Source organism: Callospermophilus lateralis, chromosome 15 (genome assembly GCF_048772815.1).
Source record: "Callospermophilus lateralis isolate mCalLat2 chromosome 15, mCalLat2.hap1, whole genome shotgun sequence".
NCBI classification, from domain to species: Eukaryota; Metazoa; Chordata; class Mammalia; order Rodentia; family Sciuridae; genus Callospermophilus; species Callospermophilus lateralis.
In genome coordinates this window covers 78867023-78884558 of record NC_135319.1, presented here as the reverse complement: position 1 = coordinate 78884558, position 17536 = coordinate 78867023, and the positions used below count along the sequence as shown (strand labels likewise).

General features: G+C 37.7%; 1 protein-coding gene across 6 annotated transcripts in view; it reads right to left on the bottom strand.

Moving 5' to 3' along the window:
• The window catches only part of Tdrd1 (tudor domain containing 1), a 37153-nt gene that overhangs the window by 10877 nt on the left and 8740 nt on the right, over positions 1-17536 (bottom strand). For 3 of the 6 annotated variants that reach the window (XM_076834650.1, XM_076834653.1, XM_076834651.1), the window contains exons 4-15: positions 16084-16189; positions 15336-15399; positions 12609-12713; positions 12212-12394; positions 11603-11746; positions 10748-10919; positions 9698-9784; positions 5673-5840; positions 5448-5555; positions 4391-4561; positions 2784-3026; positions 2201-2335 (exon numbers count right to left, since the gene is read on the bottom strand). In XM_076834650.1, the coding sequence (XP_076690765.1) occupies positions 2201-2335; positions 2784-3026; positions 4391-4561; positions 5448-5555; positions 5673-5840; positions 9698-9784; positions 10748-10919; positions 11603-11746; positions 12212-12394; positions 12609-12713; positions 15336-15399; positions 16084-16189 (1686 nt within the window). The remainder of the gene's footprint in view (positions 1-2200; positions 2336-2783; positions 3027-4390; positions 4562-5447; positions 5556-5672; positions 5841-9697; positions 9785-10747; positions 10920-11602; positions 11747-12211; positions 12395-12608; positions 12714-15335; positions 15400-16083; positions 16190-17536) is intronic. The other 3 variants (XM_076834652.1, XM_076834654.1, XM_076834655.1) reach the window with 2 other exon arrangements.

Sequence of the window (17536 nt, the reverse complement as noted above, 5' to 3'; positions counted from 1 at the left end):
ACCATCTGATGAGGAGAAGCCTGGCAGAGCAGAGAAATAGAAAAGGGGAGCCACCACAGAACAGCAGCAGCTTGAAGACACAGACCATGTAGCGTGTTAGATTGTAAAGTAAAGCAGCAGTGAAGGGCCAGCTAAGTGGCTCTTACGTAACAAAGGCTCAAAGAAATGGAAATTTAATCATAACAAGTTTAGAGTTTTCACCTTTCAGGTTAGTCAAAATAAAAAAGTGTGAGGACTCTACATTAGAAAGTATTTAGAACAAGGCACACTGTTGCTGTTCCAGGGCTCCTGGCCAGCCACATATCCTTTGACCCAAGGATCACAATTTTCGGAATCTGTCCCAAGGACATACTATTAGAGTACAAGGAGCATTTTAGTAATAAAAGCCTGGAAACTAATTCTTCATCCACATCTAGGTTAATTAAACTAGCATAAATCCATGTGATGGAAGACATGTGACCCTGACAAAGAGTGGAATGCAGACTAAACAGCAATGAGGTGTCCTGGGCTAGACCTGGAATACAGCAAGGATGAGAGGAAACCTTGCAAGACACAAGCCAAGTCTGGCATTCAGTTGCTAGTGACAAACTGCTGGTCTCTCAGTTGTAACAAATGCACCACAATCATGCACTGTGTTAACTACTAATGTGTTTAAGTCACACTTAAGTATGAGAAGTGTGCAGGACCATACCACCTCTGCTCAATTCTCTGTAAATAATTCCAAAATAAAAAATGCATCAAAAAGAAAATCAATGGAGAAATCACTATGTGAACTTATTTACCAGATACAGTGGGAGAAAAGTAAAGTATGAAAGTGATTTACACTGTTTTATCAGTTAGGAATAAAGAATTCGTGTAAGCATGAATAAATTATTTCTGAAAAGACATTTAGAAAACTGAGGAAAAGAACTGGTAAATTCACTTTCCACTCTATACTCTTTACTAACTTTTGAGTTTTGTACCAACATGCTTATAAAATCACCTGTGAAAATAAATTAAATAGAAAAAATTTAGTTTTTCACTATAGGACATAGTGGTCCCATCAACCAGGTGATTTTGAATGAAAGAATTACAAAACTCAGAAACCTCAGAATGGAATGTAAGTTATCTAGTTTAGAAAAGTTAAAAATCAATGCTGCCCATCAGAGTGGCTTAAACAAAAAATGAAAATGCAAAGTAGTCTGTACAAATCCAGAACGATCAGAAATCTCTAACAATTGTCAAAATCACTTGGAAACTGGCATTCACTGCTTGAAGATGAAAACATGCATCCTCCTTATGACCCAGTAATTTCATTCCTGGGTATAGACTCAACAGAAATGCATGATTACCAAATTGTACTAGAATGTTCACTCCAATATCATTTTATAGCCCCTCTGAAAGCCAGGAGATATCCAATGGTAGAAAGGAATACCAGGCTGCAGTACAACAGAGCGTGGCATAGGCACAGCTAAGGCAACACCACTCTCACAGCATTAAAACCACACAAAACAAAGAAAAGCATGTATTGTATGATTCCATTTACATATAGTACAAAACAAGGAAAAACTAATTGATGCTATTAGAAGGTGGAATAGTGTTTCCTTTTGAAAAAAGAGAAGGGGCAATGATAAAAGGTGACATAAAGGAAATTTCTGGGATACTGGTAATGTTCTATGTCTTGATCTAGAGATTAGCTATAGAGGTGTGCTGACCTTAGCTAGGCCAGAAGTACATACCCGTAATCCCAGGTACTTGGGAGGCTGAGGCAGGAGGGTAGTACAAGTTTGAGACTAGCCTGTCTCAAAGTAAGATGTAGCTCAGTGGTAGAGCACTTGCTTAGTTTGTGTGAGCCCTTGGATCCCATCCATAGCAATGAAAGTGTGTTGACCTTGTTATAATCATTATGCTATTCTCCTATGTGGGTACTTATCCACATGTAATATGTCAATAAAATCAATAATTACATTTAATTCCAAAAATGAATTTAGGAGACATTCTATGAAATCTATATTGGTTTAAATATTAAAAAAAGGTTAATAAAAGTAGAAACAATAGCTTAAGACAAATAAAAGCCCACCAAGTAAAACCAAATCTCTCTTAGAAATACCAATTCTCATTTGGACCTTCTCAGAGAGTACTTTTATCATTAACAAACTCATAAATTATCATATATGCCAATGTATTTGTAAAAAGAAACAAACAAGAGCAGTCAACTTACCATTCTCTCTAAGGACATGGCAATAAAATTCTCCAGGATTATACATCACGCAGACCACAACATCTACTGTTTGGTCAACAGCAAGCTCAACCCATGTCCACTTCAATGGATTTACTTCTTCTATACCCAAGGGAACTGTAAAAGTGATCAAAGATTTTGCACAAGAAATGAACAGAGTTGGGGGAGGCTGTGGCAGGAAGTGGGTTGCTGAGAAATCTGCTGTTGAAGAATTAAATTTCCACTGATATTATAAGTGACTTTACAGGAAAGTTAACCTTAAAAGGCCAGTTTCATAGCTGGGTCAATGGCACATGCTTGTGATCCTATAGACTTGAGAGGACAAGGCAGGAGGACTACAAGTTCAAAATCAACTTGGGCAAAACCCTGTCTGAAAATGAAAAATAAAGGGCTGGGGAAGTAGCTCAGTGGTAGATGCCCTTGGGTTTAATTCCCAGTACCAAATAAATAAATAAGGGGGAAGACAGGCACTCAACTCCCACTCTTAAGCACAAGAACCCGCCAGCAGAACCACCTGAACTCCAGCACAGACATCAAACCTCACAGACACTTCACTTACCACTGCCACTGGCTTTTCTCATGCCACTGGGTTTATCTGTCGCTATCTCCTTTTCCTCCACAGCAAAGCCTGCATCTATGAGAGCTCTGGTGACACTGACACTGGGTGTCAGAGACTTGTCTGTGAGTTCCACCAGGGAGCTATTTTCCAACCTGTCTACCACTTTCACAGTGACCATTTTGTTCTGTACAATTTTTTTCATGAGGCAAATAGCTTCTGGAGTCCAAATTCCTAATGATGGCTTTACTCCTAACAAAGAATTTTTTAAATGTTAGAATGATTCCTGAAACCAATATTTTGACATTCCTTATTTCCACAATTTAAATTTAAATCTATGGCAAGCACTGGGACTAAATAGTACAGTACTGAGCAAAAGGATTTTCTAAATATGAAAATTATAGAATTAAGAAAAATCCCCCAAAGCTTCTATGCTTCTGTATAAAAAAATCATAATTCCCATTGATACAAAATGTCCAGAATGTACAACCAAAGTAATGAAAAGTTGTGCTGCAGCTGTATACAACGAATCAAAATCTATTCTGCAGTCATATATATTTATTTTAATTATGTATATATGACAGAATGGATTTTGATTCATTGTATACAACTGCAGCACAATTAATTTAAAAAGTCTAGAAAAGCAGATTCTACAAAGACATAAAATACAGTAGCTATTGTCTGGGAAGCAAGGCTTAGTAGTAAAACAGGCACAGAGATCTCACTGGGGTTATGGAAATGTTCTAAAAGTGGAGCATGGATCATGGTGGTGGCTGCACAACTTGGTCAAGTTACTAAAATTTAAAATTATTTAACTAAATTTGATAGTGTATAAATCATACCTAAATACGGTTATTAAGAAAATCATAAACAAAATTATAAAAAAATCCCAAGAAGAAACATTGATCTCATATTAACACATGCAACATCTACAGCACAAGTCAGTACTGAAAGATTGCTTACAAATCAATACTGGTGAGGTTCTGCCTAAGTCAATTTATAAAACACAAGAGCCAAGTCATTCACAAAAAGAGTTCAACTTCTGGTATTGAGGAAGGCTGAAATAGTTTAACTTTTAACTTATCAGAATTGGCTAAGGTGATATAATATAAATCTATCTCTGTGGTGCATGAATGTGTAAAGAAATTCACTCTTGTGCTTTTCTGGAGGTTGCATAAACTACTTCCACCCTTCCTAGAGGAAGATGCACATGTGAAAAGCAGCACACTCACTAACACCCCCAATCCACCTGGGGGAGCTTGTCCTAAAAGAAGCATTTGCTATGTAATTACATTGTGCAACATACCCCAAGAAATAATCTTGGATATAATGCAAAATGTAACCAAAAGAACACTACTAACAATAAAAGCTTGGGAACACCTGATACTGTATACTAGTTAAAATATAGTATACTTGAGTAAAGTTGCTGGAGCCAATTTACTAATCTGGAAAGAAACCCCCTAATCTCAATGAGAAAAGTAACTTGTATAGTAACAATTCCTAAGCATGCAATCATAACTTTCTTATTGTTTTGGTAAGCATGTTTTCCCTGCCTCATGTTTCAATTTTCATCTTTAGGGTTTAATATTTTAAGGGACAGAATAAAAATGTCATACCTGCCAGCACACACTTGATAGCTTGCATTGGCAATTCCAACAACTTTGGAATTATGGGACAAAGTCTTGCTAAACTAAGGATTTCAAAGTTTCCATAATCAACATAGCCAACAAGTACAGATTCTTCAGAAGCATAGGCCAGAACGGAGGCACGGTACCACTGGTCATCCTCTGAAACAAAGAGAGACTCAGTCTCAAGTAATTTTCTAATGAAGATAAAAATAAAAACTCCCCATATTAGAGATGGTCATTTGTAAGTTTTACTTTATCAGAATAACAAGCTTTACTGAAAAATGTCTGCTTACTAAACATTGTCCATTTTGCTATCTGAAGTCTTCAGTTCCTAAAATGTAACCTTTATTAATAGCTTGCTAATTAATTACATGCTATCATTATTTACTTATGTGCTTATCTCTTCAGTGGACAGCTCAGTAGGACAGAGTGCATGTCCTGATCATATGAATCCCCAGGTCTTGATCAATACCATTTGCTAAGGCATTCAGCAGGGCTATTTCTAGAACACCAACAGTATGAGTCAACTGGACTCTACCAGCCAAACAACTCATGTTCTGGGGGCTGCCCTGTTCTTGCCCCTCTCCTTCCATGAGGCAGCAGGGCCTCCCTCAATGACAGCAATAGAAACAGACTATCACAAGGCAAGACTGCTGCAGCTGCAGAGGCTGCACACAACAGCTCTAGGCTTCCAGGATCTTGTGCTATCTCAAATAAAACTGGCAAAGACACGAATATATGTGTTGGGGGAGGGTGGGTCCCTACGTCCCATATTTATGTAAATGGAACTATCTAAACCAATCTCCAAACACTAAATAATAATAAGAACATCCTTTCTATCCACCCCTTTGATTCTCACGGGCTCTCGCTCTCACACTATCACACCACACTTTTTTGATCCAGTTTAACTGGATGTATTTAAAAATGTAACTGGCACACTTTAATACTTAAGCTTCAAATGTAGCTAATCAGTGTGAACCAATGTTTCTGTTTCAGTTGTTTTACTCAACTATAAGTAAAACTTTCAATGATGCTCTTTCCTTACCTGAGAACCGAGCACAACATATATCACCAATGGTCGGATAAAAATCAGAGCGTGGAGATGCTTGACCGCAGTACTCACTGAGCGCTGCCTGAAGTTCGGCAAGCTTATCTGCAGATACAGATCACATCTTCAACAACAGATAAGGTATAGTTTAAATTTATTTTTGCATGTTGAGTCTCATGAAGTTTATTATTATGATACAACCAATCAAGACAATTTACTTACGGCCACTTTGTAATTGTTGACAAAAGAAGTCTTCTGGTGTTTGAATGTGGGCAACCACACCACAGAACTCATCACCCACATTTACAGTTAGCACCTTGGGGATTAGGTCACTTCTGTCTACAACAATTTTATTTTCAGCTGTCATTTTTCCAATATCTTCAGGATCGCCTTGTCAGAAAATACAAAAATAAGTCATTTTGGTTTCATTAAAAGTTTAGAAAATAATGCACACTTCAATCATTTTTAAGAAGAGAACATGAGTATGACTGGGCAAGGTTCCTCAAGATGGTAGTATGAGAGCCCATGGTATTTCTCCCTTTGAAGATGGATGGATGAAGCCAGTTTCCTACATCACTCAAAGTTAGACTAGGACCAAGAAAATTAGTGGCATAAAAAGAAAATTCAGATTTATTGAAAGGTTCTATAAGTAGAATCTTTACATTAACTTAGAGTCCAAGAATATATAACTGAAATAGGCTCACATGATGAAGTAGAAACACACCTGCGTAGGACCCGTTCTATAATTAAATGATAAACACCACGGGAAACAATTATTATAAGAAAATAAATTTTGAAATAAAAATGTTTAAAATGCACTAAACAGTTAAAAAATGAACAAGTAACATAGGTGTCAAGAGAAATAAATCAGAACTGACTGAAGAGTTTGAAGGAGAAAAGGCGTTGAGCACCAGAAAAATAACTTAGAACATAAGAAAATTATCAGGAATGAAAAAAGCACATGGCCTACAAAATTCCAAGTTCTCAAGGAATGTTTCTTCAGGATCAAGACTCAGAAATCTCATGATACCACCAACATACCAGAATCCTGAAAGACAAAATACTGCTTTAAGGAGCTAAGAAGACACTATTCAGACCGAACTATGGTCAGGCTCATTGTTTTGACTCAGAAATATGAGAAAGCAGGCATCTAGAGTACTGCAGATCTGCCAAGGAAAACAAGTGTCGCCAGGCACCTAGGCAGCCCAACTCTGAAGACCAAGGAGAAATGACTGACCACAGAAGTGGAGGGAACATGGTGCCTAGTGCCTAGGAATGAGCTCCTAGTGCATTATAAGGATACCTGAAGTTATGTCAGAAATCCCTTTGAAATGGATAATTGGCGCCAAACATTAGCCAAGATAAATTCAATGACCTCAACTATAAAAGGTAAGAGAGAAAGTAAAAGAAACATTTTTCCGAAAAAAAAAAATCAAAACATAGGGAGGAGGCAAGAGCAAAACTCAGCAGCGGGAAGAATGAACCACTGCCCTGTGGATTCACAGGAAAAGACAAATGGTGTGAGGGGAAGAGCACTGCCCTGGGGTGAGGGGCCGACGTTTGGGCTCCATATCCTCCTGTCTCAGGGTAACCTGCTGCGTCTGTGTCCTCACATTTATTTATTTAGACACAATATCTTTATTTTATTGATTTTTTAGTGTGGTGCTCAGAATCAAGCCCAGTACCTCACACATGCTAGGTAAGCGCTCTACCTGCCACTGAGCCACAACTCTAGTCCTGCGTCCTCATATTTAAACAGGAATCCTCTTGATGGCCTCGTTCAGCTGTGCGAGTCCATCAGAAGGTCTTCTCAGGTATTTGGTGGGTTTTTAAGTTATATATTCAACATGAAGGATGCCATGCTAAATAATGGAAAGAGGCTATTAAATAAGTAAAAGGTTGTGGTCCATGCTCCTTGGAAGATCCAGGTCTTGGAGGTCACAGATGATGTTCACATCAGGAGTGACAACGTGATCAATACCACAAGGGAAGGGAGGCTATCCAGGGGCTGCTCAATCACCGACACAGACACCCTAAGTGGAGCCAGGCATAAGAGCACTTCAGCAGAAGGGAGGCAAAGATACACGAAGTCCTCAGACCTGGCTCCTCTTGACTCTATGGTGATGGGGAAAGAGGAGGTTGAAAGCTTCTCAACTGGGCCAGGCACAAAGTGGCAAGACAGAAGTAGAGGCTGGATTCTGTGCTAGGATCAAAGCTATATTCTTAAGAAAGCTCAAATTCTTAAGAAAGTTTGACAACATCTCCTCTCTTCCTCTTTTTTTTTTTAAATTTATTTTTTAGTTGTAGGTGGACACAATACCTTTATTTTATTTTTATGTGGTGCTGAGGATTGGACCCAGTGCCTCACGCATGCTAGGCAAGTGCTCTACCACTGAGCCACAACCCCAGCCCCTCTTCCTATTTTAATATTTTTTTTCTGGTTCTGGGTATTAAACACAAGGTCTTGCTAAGTTCCTTAGGCTGGCTTTGAACTTGTGAACCTCCTGCCTCGGTCTCCCAAGCTGCAGTGGCACCCAGCTCTGCTTATCTTCTCTAAGTCTTTCCCCCATACCCACAAAAACCACTGGAGTAACAGGGGTCATGACTCCAGATCCTCTGACCCTTCCATTCCCCATCACCTGATCACTGTTCCCTAGACCTGTCTACTCTAGCTAAACTCCCAACTTCTGCTCCCTTATCCTACGGTCAACTCCTCAACGGTAGACTCCAGCCTTACCTATTTTTCATTTTTTTCAGGCCAACATACTCTTTTATATCTTGAGGCCTTTACATATGTGTGCTTTCTTCTAGGAGCACATGCTTCACCACTAGAACCTGATACTTCCTGCTAAGTGGGGCAGCACTTGAAGGTTTCTCTCCAAGTCTTGGTGAGGTACCCTTCCTAGGGGCTCCTCCGTGTCTGTCTGTACCAATCACACAACAACCTTCTTGAAGGCACCTCTATGATATCATAGTGAAGCAAATACCTGTCACTGGATTTCTTTGTTCCTTCTAAGCATCTGATAAAGCAGATGATGCCCCTACCCCAGAAGCATTTACCCTTCAGTTCCTCTGGCCAACTTTCCCCCATTCTCTTCTCACCTTTTCCACCACACCTTCTCACTATATTATAGACTCCAGATTTACCTTCCTCATTTTTCCTCACTCTGCACCACTAACACTTAGTTTCAACCATTACTACCACTCTACCATTGTTCGGTTTTCTCCTCTAGATGACAAAGAACTACTGAAAGCTTTTTAGCAGAGCTGTTGCTCTGAGATTTGTGTCTTAGGGATACCACATGGGCAAGTACCAAGAGAATGGACAGGAGAAAAAAGACATTATTAGAAGGCTGCTTCCACTAACCACAAATGAGGAGGATTCCTGAACTAAGGAAATGGTAGCTAGAACAGAAAGGGGGAAAAAAGACATATTTGGACAGAAGAATCAACAAAGACAGTGCAAGGGATGGAAGACTAAGGGGGAAGGCAGACTTCAGGATGAGTCAGGTTTGTCTATGTGGCAGGATGTGTCCAATCATGAATCTGGCATCATCTCTGGATGCATTAGCAAGAGGCAATGAATCATGTCTACACTCAAAGTAATTAGAAAGGAACAAAGTAAACGAAAAACAGGCTATAAAGAGACACATAGGGCTGGGGTTGTGACTCAGTGGTAGAGGGCCCACCTTACTTGTGTGAGGTGCTGGGTTCAATCCTCAGTACCACATAAAAATATTGTGTCCAACTGCAACTAAAAAAATATTTTAAAAAAGAAACATATGCCTAGGCAATGAGAAAATAAAATTCTGAGGATAAAATTTCTTGATCTGTTTAAACTAAATGAAAAACCACACACATGTAAACAAGAAGTAAAAAATAAACACAGAATTTTAAAGACCTACATATTATTGATAGGAATACCCAAATAAAGAAAAGTACCAAATTAAACTAAGGAAATGTGAGCTAAAAAGTCCTCAGCCTAAAGTTTCATATTTAATACTTTATAATAATGATAATTACCATGTTAAGGATTAATCTAGACACAGAGAAGGAGACTGTCAGGGAAGACTGAGATTGGAAATATTACTAAATGAAAAACACCATCCTTCTTATAGTTTACAGAAGGACTGTCACTATTACTATTCAGTGTGGGCAGTGCTACAGTCCTGCCTTTTTGATTTAGAAGTGAAGAAGCTCTTCAATAATTGAAACCAATACATATTCATATTCATCTGAATACTCACTTTGATCTGTGCTTTGCTTCTTAGAATTTTGTCCTTTGGGTTTCAAACCATATCCCATTTCTTCAAGCACATGGTCTAAAAGTTTTCCTAAAAAGTGATTAAGAACATATATCTCTATTGAGACACTGAACAAAGCATTAAAAATAAACAAGTTAATAACATAATGCAGAGATTACAACTATTAACACACGGTATGTTTTACCAGGTCACTTGCTATGGGCAAGACAGTTTAATAATGTCCAGTTTTAAAAATCGAGATAAAATTCCCATAGTTGCACAATGGTAAATTGAATGAAAAGATTTCTCAGTTACTACCCCACAAGAATGCTTAAAATAACCACTGTTTATGAGAAAAAAATAAGACATAAGACTACTTTTTCTCAGACTGACAGTCTGGTTGAAACAAGGGCTCGTCAGCACTGACATGAAGCTCAGTTCCCTGAAATAGCAACCAAGAGCTGAAATCATAACATGAAATATACATAACAAGCAACAAAAGATTTTATACTAAAGTTCAACAGATTAACTGCATTTTCTGCCAAGTCACCCATGTCATAGTCCATAAAAGCAGAGGGAAAACCAAGAGGCAACTGCATGCAGACTGACAGAAGCCACTTCCCAAAATGCTACGGAACTCCATTCACAGTGCCTCCTTGCCACAGTTCACACACTGCACACTAGTGAACGCAGGAACGGGGGGGGGGGGGGGGGGGCAGATGAGGATGAATGGATTCAGTGAGAGATTCAGGAATTTCAGCAATGAAGGAGAAACCAAGAGCATACATCATAACGGCTATACTAACAGGAGAATGACATCATCCCTATTCCCATGTTGTCCAACCTGGCCTTTTAAATCACCTAATTCTATGAATTTGTGCCATGTCTTTGATAAACTGCCAATCCAACCCCCCATTTTCAGTCACAATCTGAATGACTCCAGAGAGGAGTTTACTTGGCTTCACCTTTGTGGTTATATTTCTTCTCCAAGTGACAGGTAGGGACTGAATAACATATTAAATCCTTAATTTAAAAAGAAAACTCAGATCTTACCTGAATTTTGTAGCATGACATCTACAGCATAGGTAACCACTTCCTCATTCAAGATGTCGACAATCTTTACAGAGCAGAACTGCTCCATGAACAGTGATTTAATAGTTTTGATACAATCATTGCTCCAATTCCCCTCTGCTGGTACAACACCAGCCACAAAGCATTTTATGGCCTAAAAAATTTTGTGCAAGTTATTAGTACGAATAAATTTTATAAATAAAATTTCTAATTAATTTTTAAGTATTTTAATAAAAACAATGCTTTCATGTTAAAAACTTAGCAAAAGTCTAAGTACTAACCAGATAAACAATTTCAGGCATGACTGTATTTGTCTCTCTTGGTACTTCTGTTCTTAAAGCTAACTTTTGGTACCTGAAGCTTGAGAAATTCATTCAAGAATAATGATTAGACTTCAATTATAAAAAAAATTGGGCGGGGGCTGGGGATGTGGCTCAAGCGGTAGCGCGCTCGCCTGGCATGCGTGCAGCCCAGGTTTGATCCTCAGCACCACATACAAACAAAGATGTTGTGTCCGCTGAAAACTAAAAAATAAATATTAAAATTCTCTCTTCTCTCTTTGAAAAAAAAATTTTAAAAAAATTTTGGCTACTTTCAAGTAATAGATAGAAAAAAAAGTTTGTAAACACCAGATAGGTAAGATGTGCCTAAAAGTTTTTTTCCTGAGGGACTGCTTAACTAAATGAGGGATAACTGAAGTAGAGCCTAGGGGTGTTCATATACATAGTAGAAGATATTCCAATAAGTATGAGATCTTGGCAGAACAGAAGCAAGCATTAAACATGAAGAAACAGCTCCCTGGGGAACTGATGGGAGTTTAGAAAGTAAAAGACTCACACAAGGAGGAAACAAGTCAATGTTTCTGTTTAGTTGGTGAATTCTGTTTACTGGAATTATTTCTTCATTTCCATAATCAATATACAAGACTTGTACCTTCTTCTGTAGCACATCAACATCTTGTATTATCACTCTGTTCCAGGTCTGGAAAGGAAATATAATGGAATTTTGCTTCCAAATAGTATTCCACATTCTCAAAGAACCTCTGTATTAATCAACAGACCACATAAATGAAAGGCTCCTCTTCTGTTCAGAGGCACTCAAAAACTCAACTTTAATGTCTACAAATCTTGCTAAGAAATTCCTAAAATCATCTAATCAGGACACTTTAATATTCACAAGTATTCCTAAGCTATTCCAGCACAGCAGACTATACACTGATGTCTCAGCCACAAATAACCACAAACTCTAAGATCAGCAACCACTTAGAAACCAATAAACAGAGGAGAAGGTTAGGGCAGGAGGAAGTATAGAGAACAGAGCAGGGAACAGAGAGGAAGAGTCTAGCTGTGAGCCATCCCATCCTTCACCAGCTCTGATGTAGACAAGGTGGGACAACCAATGTCAGTTAGGACATTTTACTGAATAACTCATTTCATCACAGGTTACCTGATCAACTGTGTACTTGGCAACACAAACTTCCCCCTTAACCGGAATATAATCTTCATCTTGCACCATATTTGCATATGTTTCTTTTAAACTTGCAGAGAGCTGGTTCATATATTCTAAAACTTCTGAAGAATATAACTGGACATAAAAGTCACTTGGGTGTCTGAATTCAGTAACTGTACCCTTTCAAAGACAGAAAAGATAATAATTCACCAGGAATAAAAACAAATGTGAATTTCTTAAAGCTTTAAAACTCAGACACAAAAAGTGTCATAGTTTTTGTAGTCTTTAATAATTTAATTGGATATTTTATAGCTACTATATGCACTCAATTTAAAAATAGGAAATGAAATAAAAATCTATAGTCCTTGATCTATGGCAATTAAAGAAAAAATACCTTTATTTCCATGGTTTTCTTGAGATGTAGACTTCTCAAGTCAGAAAACATTATTTTCTCAGTACCAGTGGCTATTTCTTTAGTAACCCCAAGTGGACAGTCACTCTGGTTTGAAAAACACAAAGGAGTTATTTACAAGCATGTCTGTTAACGACATTGTAGCCACTAACAGCTGGACTCATAGTCATACAAACCTAACTCTTAGGCTTAAGTAACAGAGAACAGAAATAGGGATGGCCTCAAAGAGCTGCTGAAACTCATTTTGTACAGACAGCAAACACTGCACAGGGGTCACCCAGAATGAGGGCATCAGAGGGAAGATAATGTTGAATTCGTTAAAAAAAAATAAAAAGGTAGAAGTGCTATTTTTAATTGTAAATGAAATTTATAGTTTTAAATTATAAATGTATACTTGTTAATGTTTTTGTAAGAATAAATATTTGAGCAGGTCAGAAAAGATAATAATACACCAGGAATAAAAGCAAATGTGAATTTCTTAAAGCTTTAAAACTCAGACACTCTTTTTTCAAACTAGGGGCTAGAAGGAGCTACAGAAACCTAAATTGTAGCTTTTTTTTGGCGAGGGGGGGGGTACTGGTGATTGAACTCAGGGCACTACTGAGCCACATCCCCAGCCCTATTTTGTACTTATTTAGAGACAGGGTCTCACTGAATTGCTTAACACCTTGTTGTTGCTGAGGGTGCAACAGTGAGGTGTTAAGTGGTTCTGAACTTGCGATCCTCCTGTCTCAGCCTCTCGAGCCGCTGGGATTACAGGCATGTGCCACCATGCCCAGTTTAAAACTTATCTTTAAATATGAGTTGGAAACATACACTGGAGAAAAGATAGCCTCTTCAACAAATGATGCTGGGAAAACTGGAAATCCATAAGCAGCAAAATGAAATTAAACCCGTCTCTCACCATGCACAAAACTCAACTCAAAGTAGAACAAGGAACTAGGAATTAAATCAGAGACCCTGTGTCTAATAGAAGAAAAAGTAGGCCCAAATCTCCATCATATCAGATTAGGCCCCTACTTCCTTAATAAGACTCCTATAGGATAAGAATTAAAATCAAGAATTACTCCTTCTCAGCAAAAGAAACTATCAGTGAGGTGAAGAGAGCCTCCAGCTTGGGAGCAAACTTTTACCACTTGCACATCAAATAAAGCACTAATCTCTAGGGTGTATAAAGAACTCTAAAAGCTAAACACCAAAAAAAAAAAAAAAAAAAAAAAAAAAAACCCAATCAATAAATAGGCCAAGGAACTGAACAGACACTTCTCAGAAGGTGATATATAATCAATCAACAAATATATGAAAAAATATTCAACATCTCTAGCAATTAGAGAAATCCAAATCAAAACTACTCTAAGATTTCACCTTTTGACCCAGCTATCCCACTCCTTGGTCTATACCCAAAGGACTTAAAAACAGTATACTACAGGGACACAGCCAAATTAATGTTTATAGCAGCACAATTCACAATAGCTAAACTGTGGAACCAACCTAGATGCCCTTCAGTAGATGAATGGATAAAGAAATGTGGTGTATGTACACAATGGAATATTACTGGGCAATAAAAGAAAATAAAATCATGGCATTTGCAGGTAAATGGATGGAGTTAGAGGAGATAATGCTAAGCAAAGTTAGCCAATCCCAAAAAAAACAAATGCTGAATGTTTTCTCTGACATAAGGAGGCTGATTCATAGTGGGGTTGGGAGGGGAAGCATGGGAGGATTAGACGAACTCTAGATAGGGCAGAGGAGAAGGAGGGGAAGGGAGGGGGAATGGAGGTAGAAAAGATGGTGGAATGAAATGGACATCATTACTCTAAGAACATGTATAAAGACACAAATGGTGTGAATATACTTGTATACAACTAGAGATATGAAAAATTGTGCTCTATGTGTATTAAGAATTGTAATGCATTCTGCTGTCATATATAACAAATTAGAATAAGTAAATTAAAAATAAATATAGTTGGACACAAGGTTTTCAAATTATAAATGATTCAGCTCCTATAGTTATTTTAAAAGGAGAGAGATAGTAAGAGGAAGAAAATTCTCCTTACATAGAAATCCTACAGGGTTTGTTCACAGGTGGCACCCGCAGGTGCCAACTAATTAGGGCTCCTCAACTAATCCAAGTGATTTTGCACTGACACAGTCATCCCAAGAACTTTTGGGGAGAAAGACTGTAATTAAAAAATTATCACACACCTCCACTACCAAATTCATCAAATCCCATCATTAAAGCAAGTGGATTTAATAGGAAATTTTTGTTTTTAGACATTAGTGGACACTGGGCACAGTGGTACAAGCCTATAATCCCAGCAGCTTGGGAGACTGAGGAAAAATGATTTTGAGTTCAAAGCCAGCCTCAGTAAAAGCAAGGCACTAAGGAATTCAGTGAGACTCTGAATGAATGAAATACAGAACAGGGCAGGGGATGTGGCTCGGTGGTTGAGTGACCCTGAGTTCAATCACTAGTAAACCCACCCCCCAAAAGGAAAAAACAACACAAACACATTAATGAAAATGTAAAAATGAGTCTGAATTGTTTTTTGAAGCATGGGGAATCACACTCAGGGCCTCATGCATACTAGGCAAGTGCTCTACAACTGAGCTACATCCTTCAGACTTAAAATATTTTATTTGGCTTAAGTACTTATTCAATAAAGGGGAGTCATTTAAAATTTCCTATGAAGACAAAGAATATCATACCTCATTTTTCACTTCCATGTTCTTTGTTTCAAAAGGTGACTTATTATCTTCAAGTTTATGGAAACTGAAATAAAGCAACTGATTACAATATTTATACTATGGAGCATTTAAGAATGGAGACCATAAATCGCAATTACATTCAAGTCTCAATGAACAATAGCTAGAAAGAACCAGGCAGCTCCAGGAAGATCCTCAAGGAAGGATCACAGCAGGGGCCCATGCAAGAGTCCACCCTATGTGTGCAAAGCTTACTTTCCAAGTGTCACTGGATGAAAGAGAGGCAGTCACAGTCTCTATGCCTGTTTTCTTATTAGTTTGATAAAGATAATCCCCAAGTTACATCTACACAAAGTCTTGAGGATAAAATGCAGTTATATGTGAAACTTCTGTAAACTGGTAAACAACATGCAAAGATTTATGCATTTAAAAATCACTACTCAAGAGGCACTATGCAAGTTTCAACTTACCAAAATTCAGGGAATCAAACATGATTAAAAGTAAGGCATTCTAAAATTATAATCATTTTAAAAAACTCATCTAAGGTTCTAAATCATAATATGTACTGTCTAAAATATATAAAACTAAGCTCATAGAGCTATTCACCTCAGGTTTGTATGTTTCATTATACCTCAATAAATATCGAAACGTAACAACTTCTAAATAGTTCTGTTTAACTGATCAGATACTTATTCTATTAGGAAGAGCTTCTTCAATATTACCTAATGAATCAAAGCTCATGAACACGTACCTTTGCTGGACAGGCTTGCACACAATGCTGTGGGCAGACCAGTCTCTTCTCTGACAGGCCGTGGAGCAATAGTATGTCTGCTTGCATTGAGAACACCTCAGCGACCCTGAGGGACACAACCAGGACATCACTGGTGGTGAACGCCAGATGTGCGCTGTTGAATTCAAGATGTCGCCAAAGACCAGACCCACCCAACATCACTGTCAATCACCTCAAGAAGACCATTTGAAGGGAATTGTGTAATTTATGGTTGGGTATTTAGATTGCACTTAGCTGCAATCTCAGCTACTCAAGAGGCTGAGGCAGGAGAATCACAAGATTCAGGGTTAGTCTAGGCAATTTAGCAAGACCCTGTCTAAACGTAAAAATTTCAAGATAGAAAATTGGCTGTGGATGTAACTCAGTGGTAGAGTACCCCCAGGATTCAAACCCCTGCACTGGGGGGGAGAGAGAAAGACTAGACAAAAATATTTAGGGATACAACTCACGATAACCCAAAGCTTGACACAACCAAAATGTTCATCAATATAAACACAGATAAATATGTCAAAACATCATGTTCATGGTGAATACATACAATTCTATTTAAAATAAATTTAAAAAATAAATTGTGATATAATCATGTGATGGAATACTACTTAGCAATAACAAAAGTAATTAATGATACATGCAATGACATTAATCTCAAAAATATTATTCTAGATAACTTTATATAAATGAGCATATAAATGAGCCTGTACTATATCAATTTATACATGGGAAATTCTATGACAGGCAAAATTTACAATGGAAAAAATGGTCATTTTCTTGGGTGTATAGTGATGGGAAACGGATTTAAAGAACTTTTTAAATTAAATTTTTTAGTTGTAAATGAATATAATATCCTTATTTTATTTTTTTTAAGAGAGAGAGAAAAGAGAGAGAATTTTTTAATATTTATTTTTTAGTTTTCGGTGGACACAACATCTTTATTTTATTTTTATGTGGTGCTGAGGATCGAATCCAGTGTCTCACACTTGCCAGGCAAGCACTCTACCAACACTGAGCTACAACTGCAGCCCCCATAGAAACCTTTCTGAGGAGACAATATTCTGTATCTTGACCGGTGTGTGTGAATTTCAGTACATGTATGCTTTCCTTAAAAAAAAAAAAAAAAACACAAGAGGCTAGGGCTGGGGCTCAGCGGTATCGCACTTGCCTGGCATGTGTGAGGCACTGGGTTCGAGTCTCAGCACCACATATAAATAAATAAAAATAAAGGTCTATCAACAACTAAAAAAATGATTAAAAAATCATAAAAATACTAATCAGCTGAGGAATCAAAAAAAGCTGAAAGATCTAGATAAAGATCAATGGTAGGATGTTAATAATTCATCTGCAGATGAATGACAGGTACACAATATATATACGAAGATACACACACACACACTATCTGCCATAGTAAAAATATTTT